Source organism: Fukomys damarensis, unplaced genomic scaffold, assembly GCF_012274545.1.
Source record: "Fukomys damarensis isolate Sample0158 unplaced genomic scaffold, DMR_v1.0_HiC HiC_scaffold_2, whole genome shotgun sequence".
NCBI lineage: Eukaryota > Metazoa > Chordata > Mammalia > Rodentia > Bathyergidae > Fukomys > Fukomys damarensis.
The window spans coordinates 41,483,097-41,494,947 of NW_022900914.1; the positions used below are offsets into that span (position 1 = coordinate 41,483,097).

At 39.0% G+C, this 11,851-nt stretch overlaps 1 protein-coding gene across 1 annotated transcript in view; it reads right to left on the reverse strand.

Annotated features, from left to right (window-relative positions):
* Rab1a (RAB1A, member RAS oncogene family) overlaps window positions 1–11,851 on the reverse strand; it is a 26,651-nt gene that overhangs the window by 14,268 nt on the left and 532 nt on the right. Inside the window, exon 2 of the mRNA XM_010609731.3 lies at window positions 225–297. Within this exon, the coding sequence (XP_010608033.1) occupies window positions 225–297 (73 nt within the window). The remainder of the gene's footprint in view (window positions 1–224; window positions 298–11,851) is intronic.

Below are 11,851 nucleotides of genomic sequence, written 5' to 3' on the forward strand. Positions count from 1 at the left end.
TATATCTATATATATATATATAGATATATATATATTTCCCCGCCCCTGGCAATATATATTGGGAGGCTTTGATATATATAGATATGCCCATATATATTTGGAAGTAATATGATCTGAATAAAATTGTTTAATTTTTTTGTCAACCTAGAAAACACACAGCATTACAGCATTAATTGTATCACTAACCACACCATTAATTTTAAAGCATTTCAATTTCAACTTACTGCAAACCTAAGAAGGAGGCAAGATTTTCCAACCCCAGAGTCGCCAATCAGAAGTAACTTGAATAAATAATCACTGCAAAATGAAAACAAGAAAATCACATTAATAAAATATAATTACATTCTAAAGTCTATAACAAAAACATGGCTAAAAATCACAGCTCACTGCAAAAACTACAAATCCTGAAAACCCCATGCATCGTTTACCAGAAGTCAAACTAAACCCACAGTAACCCTTTAATGAATCACTAAACTTGACAGAGTTTAAAGACAGCCAATACCAACCACGATCTCTAAGATCAGTAAACTTCCAGGAAGAAAGAAAAATAAAGTGATACGCATTCTTAGAGACCCCAAAAAAAGCTATGTTAACAAAAGGAAAAAAAATTCCACTCCTCTATAGAAAATAAACTTTCTATTGTTCTAGCCAAATTCAGTCTCTCCTTCAAATTCCAAGACCATTTTCTTTGGAGACAGGGTCTCACTATGTAGTTCAGGCTGGCCTCAAAGTCACAGCGATCCTTCTGTCTCAGTCTGTCACAGGTGTGTAGCACTATGCTCAGCTAATCATTATTTCATAGTTAGCCTCTAAAGAAGGGACTTTTATGATCCTTTCCTACCAGCCAGCTGGAATTTTTCCCCTCAAAAAAATACAATTCTGCTAAATGCAAAGATGCATACATGTAATTCCAGTTAAAGGGGGAGGCTGAGGCGGGAGGTCTGCAGGTTGATAGCCATCCTGTGAAACTTAGAGCACCTTTCTCAAAATAAAGTAAGAAAGGTCTAAGAATGTCACTCAGAAAGAGTAACTTAGGTTCAATCCCAAGTACAGGAGTGGGGAACGTCGCTTAATTTCTGAAAGCCTGTATTACAAATAATTCACATTGTAAATATGAAATCATAAGCTATTTGTACAAGCACTGAATGTCACCAGCATTCTATACTTTTAAAAGTGTACCCTTCAGAAACACTGAAAACTAGACTCTACTCATGTATATCTAACATTGCCAAGACTAATTAAAAAAATAATCCTATAGGGTTATGGGGAAAAATAAGAACCAAGACATATGTAAAGGTACAAGATCCCAATGATAAATGTAACTAACTGTATTGTTTGCTTTAAATGTACAAATAAACTTAACGGGAAAAAAATAATAATTCTAGGGCTAGGGACACGACTTAGTAGTAGATCCCTTAAGTGGCATTCTCAAGGCAGAGTTTGATCCTCAGCGCTATTAAGAAAAATAAATAAATCTCCAGGGATTTCCTTCAAGGACCTGAACACAACAGACTGCCCATGATTTCCAGAGGAATCCCTCCTAGATTCTTCCTTACAATGACCAATTTCTGTATGTTCCTTTAAACAATTTCAAAGGGCCAAAAAAAAAAAAAATCTACATGTTGTTGTGGGATTTGTCTGCTTGTCTGCTTTTGTTATCATGAGACAGGCTCTTGCCATTTAGCTCAGGCTGGCTTAGAACTCTCCACATGGTCTAGAATGTCCTCACATTCACCATCCTCTTGCCTCAGCACCAAGGGCTGGGTTTACAGACTTGCACAACCACATTCAAATAATTCACAGTATTCTTTTCTTTTTTTTTTTTTTCATGGTAGCAAAGTTTTATTTTGGGAAAATAATAGGCAAGAAAAGAAACAGACTCTGCACAGTGAGTTTGACACCAAGTAAAAGTAGGAAAAGAAGTATACCCTATAGCAGTGGTGGCAACCTATATGGCACACGTGCCACAGCAGATACACAGAACCCTCTTTGTCACCACAAGAGCCAAGACTATGAGTTGTTTCCTCTACACTAAAAACTCAGTATTCAAGCTTAATTGCATTGTTAGCACGCTGCAATAAATAAGTGGGTTTGGGGTTGCAGTTTGGGTACTCCGTCTCTAGACGGTTTCCCATCACTTTCCTATGGCATGAATGTGGACCACCATGCAAGACTGAACACAGTGGCCAGTGGCCTTACACTGTCTTTAAAAGGGATTTTGTTTTTGTCTGTGGAACTAGGGATTGAACCCAAGGCTTTCACACTATACAGCATTTGTAATTTTTTTTTTTTTGAGAAAAAGTCTCTGATGTCCTGTTGAGAAGGTATATATGATTTTAATTTCCTTATTTGTGGTTTAGTTTCAAAAAATGCTATCTGGCTATCCCTCGCTTTCCTCACGATAACCCACCTTGCATCCTCCAGAGTGTGCTTTTTTCTTGCTTTTTCCTTTCACTTGGCCCAAGCCAGCTCTGCAGAACCAGTTTCTCCCTCACTCTTGTTTTACTTTTTCAAATAAATGGTCACTACTTTTTAAAAAATGCTGTTGGGCCAGGAATTTAGCTCAGTGGTGCCACTGCCTACCTTGCAATCACAAGGTCTTTAGTTCGATCCCCAGTACCAAAAAACAAAAAAAAAAACTTCCTTTTAGGTTTCCCAATATATAATGGTTTCCCATAATCCTTACAGATTTCCCATAATCCTTACAATTTCCCATAAATATTGTTTTTAAATTTCACCCACTAATTGTACCATTCATTAAATCCTTCCCTACAACTATTATTAATGCGGTAATCTGATTTCTATTATTTCTATATTTTTACACACACACACTATGGGAAACTTGTAAGATTTTTATTGTTTTTTGTCTTTTGGATAAGGCCTTAAGAATTACTGCTGTAGCCGGGCGTGGTGGCACATGCCTATAATCCCAGCACTCAGGAGGCTGAGGCAGGAGGATTGCTGTGAGTTCAAAACAGGCTTGGGCTACACAGTGAGTTCCAGGTCAGTCTCAACTATACAGTGCAACCCTGTCTCAAAACAAAACAAAACAAAACAAAACAAAGAATTACTGCTGTAGGTAGGTGTGGCGGCACACACTTATAGTCCCAGCACTCAGGAGTCTGAGGCACGACTGCCAAGAGTTTGAGGCTAGCCTAGGCTCAAAAGCTCAAAGTCCTGAATTCGATCCCTGGCACAGAAAAAAAAATAAATAAATAAACTAAGCTTAGGCAATTTATATCAAGATCCTGCCTCAAAATTTTAAAGGGGGCAGCTGGGAAGTAACTCAGTGTAAAATTCCTGGATTCAAATCACAGTATAAAAAAAACATTTTTTTCGCTGTTTCATTTTTAAAGCTCTTTAATTTGAGGTGGAGACTAAATAAAACGTCCTAAGGAAAAAACCCTAAGCCAAGTAAATGGCACACAGAATAATAGTAATAAGCACGTGTTAAAACAGTAACTATCAGTAAAAGCATTTCTCCCTTGTGAGCAAGCAAACACATGCACATGTAACACTAGCCCGAATTAAACAGAACAGAGTAAATTTAACTAGAACCTTGTATTTAATAAAACAGGATGTACTGGCCCATTAAACCAACACCAGCCAAATGAACCAACTGGAAACAAAAGTACCAAGAAAAACTATTTACTTCCTCTGTACCCTGTTTCTCCTAAATCAGCTAACACTTAACGTTCTTTGGCCCCTCAGGGTCTCAGGATTCTTTTTCTAAATATCCTTCCATCATTGTCCTTTTATAATTTGAAAGGTTTATAAGGGCGGGTTCCAAAGAAAATCCAAGACCTAGGTATTTTCCCTAAATTCTATTCCAGACATCAAAGCAGCAATCTCAGTCACACCTACTACAAGAAAACAGGGGAATAGTCTAACTGCTCCCCTCTCCCTCTAAGGAAGAAATAAATCTGGGCATCCTGCCCAAATTTCTTACTAAAACTCCAAAGTACTGTTCAAAGAATGGTAAAAAGCTGATAAGCTACAAATCTAAAATATCTCAAGCACTGGCATCATACACCCATTTTTAGTTTTTTCTTTATCAAAGACAAAGTTGATTCTTTAACAAATAATTTAAAAACTCAAAATATTAAAAAAATATCTTATTTTACTCAGAATATCTTCATATATAAAGAGGAAAGAGTAGATTCCATTAATTCCATTAGCAAAAGGAAGCTATTCTTTTTTTGGTTGTTTCGTTTTAAATAAGGTCTCACTATATAGTTCTATCTGGCCTTGAACTCACAGCAATCCTCCTGCTTCAGCCTCTCAAGTACTGGGATTACTATATGCACCATGTCCAGCTGGTAAGCTAATCTTTTTTTTATTGTTTGTTTGTTTGTTGAGACAGGGTCTCACTATGTATTTGAGACTGACCTGGAACTCACTATGTAGTTCAGGCTGGTCTCAAACTCATAGTGATCCTCCTGTCTCAGCCTCCAAATGCTGGGATTACAGGCATGCACCACCACACCCGGCTGTTAAACTACTCTTTATTATCATTTTTAAGAGTACACAAATGTAGCTCAGAGGGGACTTGAGGTGGGTAATGGGATAAAATTTTTTAAAAAAATTTTTTTTAAATATAGCTTAGGGGCTGGGGATTTTAGCTCAGGGATTCTGACTCCTGCCTCACAAGCACAAGGTCCCACACTGGATCCCTACTACCAAAAAAAAAAAAAACCAAAATGTAGCTCAGTAGCCGAGCACTTACTTGCCTAGCATGTGCAAAGCGCTGGGTTCCATCCTCACCATCAAAATAATGCAATAACAATAATAATGATAACGATAATACTATTGTAACTACAAACAGTAAAATCAACACACAGGTAGTCAAACTGCCAAGGAAAGTAAAATACACATAGCTCACTGCAAATAAAGGCTATGAACACAAGATATTAGCACACAGGTAAATTATTGCTTCTGAGACTGAAAAAGACACTGTTAAGAGAACACTTGATTTTTGAAGCTCTTCTGTCTAATGACACACAGCCTTTCATCATGCCCAGCTTTTAAAACAAGTTTTTTAAAAATTGAGATGAGGGTTATAATTTAGTGGCAGAATGGTCCAAGGCCTTGGGCCCAATCTGCATCACCACCTAAATAAATAAAAGTTAATATAAGAAACTGTCAATGTCTATTCAACTATAGTGAAAAGAAACAGGAAGTTTTAACATGCAAAACTGAACTTATCTTTGAATGAACCTGCAAATTGGGCATGATGGCACATGCCTATAATGAAAGACAGCAGTCAGGAGGCTAAGCAAGAGATCAGCACAGGTTCCAAGCCAGACTGAGCTACACAGTGAGTACAAGGCCAGCCTGAATTAGTACACAGCAAGAACTTGTCTCAAACACACACATACACAAATACAAGTGCATAAATTGGGGGGAAAAAAAAAGACAAGACCATCCCACTCTCATAAAAATACTCTTCAGATGTACTTTGTGGAGATTCTATGCAGCTACTGAAACTTCAATGACCCCAAGAATTACAGAATCAACCCTCCACATTTATTTATATTTTGGGGGGGGTACCAGGGATCAAACTCGGGACCTTACAAAGCAGGTGATAGAACCACTGAGTTAAATCCCTGGCCCTAACCCTCCACATTTAAAAATCATATTCCAGACAGGGTGTGGTGGCACACATCTGTACTCCCAGCACATGGGAGGCGGAGGCAGGAGGATTGCTGTGAGTTCAAGACCAGCCTGGGCTACATAATGAGTTCCAGGTCAGTCTGAGCTACATAGTGAGACCCTGTCTCCAAAATAAATAAATAATAATAAATAAAAATCATATTCTGGATCATGAGAATATTAGTTATTTTCCTTAAAATTCAGGTCCAAAGCCAGGCAGGTGGTACATCCCTATAATCCTCTCACTCTGGAGTCTGAGGCAGGAGGACTGCTGTGAGTTGGAGGCCAGCCTGGGCTACATAGTGAGTTCAAGACCAGGCTGAACTATACAGCAAGACTCAACCCTGTCTCACACACACACACAAAAAAAAGTTCAGGCCCAGACTGGACACCTTAATGATTTAGCAAGACCCTGTCCCAAAATAAAAAATAAAAAGGGCTGGGTCATACAGCTCAATGTAAAGAGCCTGGGTCAGTCCACAGTGATGCAAAATAAAACAAAAACTACAGTAGATGCAAGTAGACTGCTGTATTGTTTTCTATTGTAGTGCACTGGTACATTAAGGATACATACACAAGGCTTATTTTTAATACATTCCTTGAAATAGCCAAAATTCTTATTGTGACACTAAGAAAAATTCACCACAAGCAAATCATGAAAAATATTTCTAGCCGGGCGTGGTGGCACATGCCTGTAATCCCAGTACTCGGGAAACTGAGGCAGGAGGATCACTGTGAGTTTGAGACCAGCCTGGGCTACATAGTGAGTTCCAGGTCAGTCTCAACTACATAGTGAGATCCTGTCTCAAACAAAACAAAACAAAAAAAATTCTAGTATGAAAATTATGTTAAGTATTTCTTTTGGGTTTGTTTGTTTTTGAGACAAAGTCTCACTATATAGTTGAGACTGACCTGGAACTCACTATGTAGCCCAGGCTGGCCTTGAACTCACAGTGATCCTCCTGCCTCAGCCTCCTGAATGCTGAGATTACAGGTGTGCACCACCAGGCCTGGCTATGTTAAGCATTTCTAAGGGCTGGGGATGTAGCTCAGCGGCGCAGTGCCTTACTGGCAAGCACAAGGCCCTGAGTTCCATTCCTACTATCATAAACAAAAACAAGTATTTAACTGGTGCCCTGACATAATCATTGACATCTCTACCACTTCTTTGCTCAAAAATCAAAAATCTTCATCAGATCTTCAAAAAATGGAAAACTATGCCCAATTCAATCTACTTTTACATTAAAATTAAACTTCCAATTGCTCTGTTTGTAGTTGAAACTCAAAGTAATCAGTCAATATCTTTAATTTCACCTAAAAGATAACTTTGGTTTGTTATTCTTCCCCAATTAGCATAAGAACAAGGAAAGCAGACAAAGGGACAGATTCAAATTCAATCATTAAGCAAGAAGTGGTAGTGCACATCAGTAATCCCATCCCCAACAAGACTGAAGCAAGAGGATCACCCTGAGTTGGATGCCAACCTGGGATATAAGTGAGACCTTGTGTCAAAAGAAAAAAAAAAAATTAGGGCCAGGGACTTAGCTCAGTGGTGGCCCCGCTTGCTTCACAAGTGCAAGGACCTGAGTTAGATCTCCCGTACCAAAAAAAGAAAATGGAAAAACACAAGGACCCGAGTTCAATCACCGGCACCAAAAAAAAAAAAAAAAAAAAAAAAGAAAGAAAGAAAAGAAAAAAGAAAAAAGAAAAAAGAAAAAAGAAAAAAAAATTACATTAAAAAAAGTAAAATAAAACTCAATCAGGGCTGTGGATTTAGCTCAGTGGTTCCACTACCTGCCTTGCAAATGCAAGGACCTTAGTTTGATCTCCAGTACCAAAAAAAAAGTCAATTATTATTGATACATTTTTCTCCTCACCCCAAAAGCAAATGTTTAAAACAAAGATGATTAAAAAGCCGGGTGCCATGGCACACGCCTGTAATCCCAGCACTCGGGAGGCTGAGGCAGGAGGATCACTGTGAGTTTGAGACCAGCCTGGGGCTACACAGTGAGTTCTAGGTCAGTCTCACTACATAGTGAGACTGTTTAAAAAAAAAAAGATGATAAAGCACGTCAGGTAGAACAGTATGTTAAAGAAAACTGATTTTTATCTGGGTGATAAGACTTTAAGAACAACTTTATTACTTTTATTTTCCAAATCTTTTTTGATTACTTTTAGTTATAAATGCATTTAAGACAAGAGTCAGATATGGTGCATCAGGCCTGCAATCTCCGCACTCTGGGAGCTGAAAGAGGAAGACTGCAAGTTCAAACCTGAGCAATTTAGCTACTTAGTGAGACCCTGTCTCAAAATATTTAAAAAGTGGTAGCACACACCCATAATCCAGCACTAGGGACTACTCAAGAGGCACGAGGATCACTCTGAGTTCCAGGCCAGCATAGGCTACATAATGAGTTCAAAGCCAGCCTGAACTACACAGCAAGACCCTGTTCTCAAAATCAAAAAGGGGGTCTAGGGTTTAGATCAGTAGCTCCATACCTACCTTGTAAGCATAAGGTCTTGAGTTGGGGGGGGGCAGTGTTAGGCTATAGCTCAGAGCAAAGGCCCTGAGTTTACTTCCCAGTACGACACACATACACACACTAAAGACCAGAAGAAACTGAATTACAATTACTAAAAGCTGGGTGTACTTGTGATCTATCTGAATAAAATATGAATCACTTCATCTCACCTTTAAAATTTTCACTTGTAGCGCACCTGCCTCACAAGCACCAGGTCCTAAGTTTGAACCCTGTACCAAAAAAAAAATGTTTTTTTCACTTGCCTGGCAGGGAGTGTACCCCTCAATCCCATCACTTGGGAGGCTGAGGCACGACTGTTGAGTTCCAGGGCAGCATGGGCTACATAGTGAGTTCAGGGCCAACCTGAACTACATAGTGAGAGTGCCTCAAAAAAAAGAAAGAAAAAACCAAAAATTTTCACTAAACTGGAGGACATTATACTAAGTCAAATAAACCAGAAATAGGAAGAAAAAGACAACCAGGTATGGTGCTACATGCCTGTAATCACAGCACTCGGAAGGCTGAGGCAGGAAGATTTCTGTGACTTCAAGGCCAGCCTGGACTACATAATGAGTTGAAAGCCAGTCTGCACTACATATAATAGCAAGACCCTGTCTCAACCCCGCCCCGCAATAGTATGTATATGTTTAGGGTAAACATATTATCTGATATATAACACTGGAACTAAAATTAATTATATTAAGTTTTTTTAAATTAAAAAATAAATGAGAAGCAAGACCTGTCATGTAAAGGTACAAGATCCCAGTAATGAATGTAACTGTACTGTCTACATAAATTCAATTTAAATAATTAATTAATTAATTAATTGACGTAAGGGCCAGGGATTTAGCTCAGTGGTGCCACCACCTGCCTCGCAAGTGCAAGGACCCGAGTTCATCTCCAGTACCCCCCAATAAATAAATAAATAAATAAAGCTACTATTGTCACACAAAAGGTTAACTATGAGATATCACATGTTAATCTTCACTATAATAAACATTTTATTATTTATATGTACCCTATAATATTGTGTTGTAAATTTCGAACACAATATAATTCACTTTAAAAATTTGTTTCACTAACACTTTTGCAAATTTCGAACACAATATAATTCACTTTAAAAATTTGTTTCACTAACACTTTTGCAAAATGGATTTTATTAGTCTACAATACCAATAAAGTAGCTCAGATATTGGCATATTCGATACCAGAATAAACATAAAAATGATTTCTGGATTTGATTCTGTTGAGGTCATTAGAGTCCTCAAAAGAAAGGATGAATTGACATGATCTTAATCTTAAGAATTACTGTCACTGGGAATTTGGCTCAGTGGTTCCACCACCTGCCTAGCAAGCACAAAGTCCTGAGTTCAACCTCTGGTACCCCCCCAAAAAAAAGAATTACTGTTGTAGCCAGGCATGGTGGCACATGTCTGTTAATTCCAGCACTTGGGAGGCTGAGGCAGGAGAATCACTAAGAGTTCAAGGCCAGCCTAACCTACATAGTGAGGCCCTATCTTCAAAACAAAACAAATATACTCCCAGCACTCTGAGAAGCTGAGGCAGAAGGATCCCAAATGGGATCCCAAGTTGGAGCCCAGCCTGGCAATTTAGTAACTAAGCCAAAAAAATTAAAATAAAATAAAAAGACTGGGGATGTAGCTCAGAGTGAAAGCCAAAAAGGCTGGGGATACAGTTTAGGCAGTGTGAAGGCCCTGGGTTCAAATCCCAGTACCAAAAACAAAACAAAAACCTGTCCTTGCCACTTATTAGGCATTCCTCTTTCTTCTGTCTCTTGAAATAATCTCCTCACCCCCTTCTATTTCTCCAAATCTAGTTACCAATAATTCTCTTAGAGGTGTATTTTCTAACAACAGCCAACCATAACCCACCACCTCCTCTGAATTCTTACTGCCCTGATTCATGCTGTACATCTGGAACTTGCTCATTGTACTGTATTAAACTGGGCATGGTGGTGCACACCTGTAGTCTCAGCACTCAGGAGGCTGAGGCAGGAGGATCACCATGAGTTCAAGGCCAGCCTGGGACTACAGTGAGGTGAGTTCAAGGCAGCTGGAACTACACAGAGAAACCCTCTCAAAAAACCAAAACAAAATCTGTGTTTCATCGGATTATGAATTTTTTGCGTTTAAGGATTATATTCCTAAATCCTTGCACTAGAATGTCTCATATAAAATGATTTATAACACATAAATGGTTCTTTTAGTTTTCCAAATTTGTTTATATACTTCTGAATCTTACCACTACATAACAGGATTAACTCTCATTTTTTCACAAAAGGACAATTTTAGACTGCAACTTACCCAATTTATGTTCAACTAATAAATCTTTAAGATCTATTTACAGTACTAAATACATGTAGAAAATATAAGAAACTTCCTTAACTAAGGAAAGGAAAATTAATACTGTAATTAGGAACCTGAAGTTCAACCCTGCTTAACTATGCAAAACCCACTTTACCCTTGGAGCCCTTAATAACGAAATAAAAAACTGCCAACACAACAAATATGTCACTAAAAGAACACTATCCTCGACTTCTAAAAGTATATAAAATTCTAATAAATATCATGGCTTCCATTTAGTAAGGAAAGGGGACATTTCAGCAACAAACCTTAGTATTACAAAACTTGAAATCAGAACAAATTTTGCAAGAGCCATGTGACACACACACATGCCAGTCAGCTAAACTGATGGGTGGATCTTTTAGGGGAAGATGTTTAGCAGTAATTGACCAAAGTAGCAAATAAATGTGAATTTTATGACATACACCGGTTTTTGCTTATAAAAAAATTCCCCGTCTCCCCTAGACTTCTGACACTAAAGAATATCATTTAAATGTCCTCTGTTTACTCATATACAGATATGTAAACCGCAGGATTTTTTAAAAAGCTACTGAGGAGAGCCCACCAAAGTCTTCCTAAGGAAAATGAACACCAATTCCCATGAAAAGCACAGGTGTGTCACATCTGCTGTGGGAACTTTCTGAGTAAGCAAGAAAAAGGAATGCATTAACTTTTCATGACACGTCATGGAACCTCATTCCCTATCTGTAAGCATTGAAGCAGGTAATCCGAACCTACAGATCTTTATTGGTCCTACTTCTTTCTTTCTAAAATTGACAGAAAACTCCTTTAATTTGGTAGTATCTGTAAGGCATTCTTTGGTTTTAGCTCTTGTTACGGACGACCTACAGAAGCCAAAATGACCCTTAGGTCCTCTTTAAACACAAACACACACACACACACACACACACACGCACACATCTAGGTTTTTAGGAGGGCAATGGGCCGGCGAGTTCCTTAAGAACTCTTTCGGAAGGCAACCCAAGAGGAAAACTAAAAATTTAAGTCGCTTCTCGCCATCTACTCATTGCCCTCAATCCCACGCAGTCCCGAGAAGCATCCATACTACCTGAGACCTGGCAGGGAGGGTGGAAGGCGCGGGCCAAGAAGCTCAGGATTTACAAGTAAGGCTGGTTTCCGCCCTGACGTTCCTGACAGCTCCGCAGAGTGCGGGCACAGGGTCTGACGAAGCCCTCCACGGCGGCTCGGCCGCGCTCTCCTCCGCGTACAAACACGTCCCGCCTCAGCGGTCGCGCCCTCCGGGGAGCTGGGTTTCACGTCGGCCCCAGCCGACACCCGCGGCCTCACCCCTCC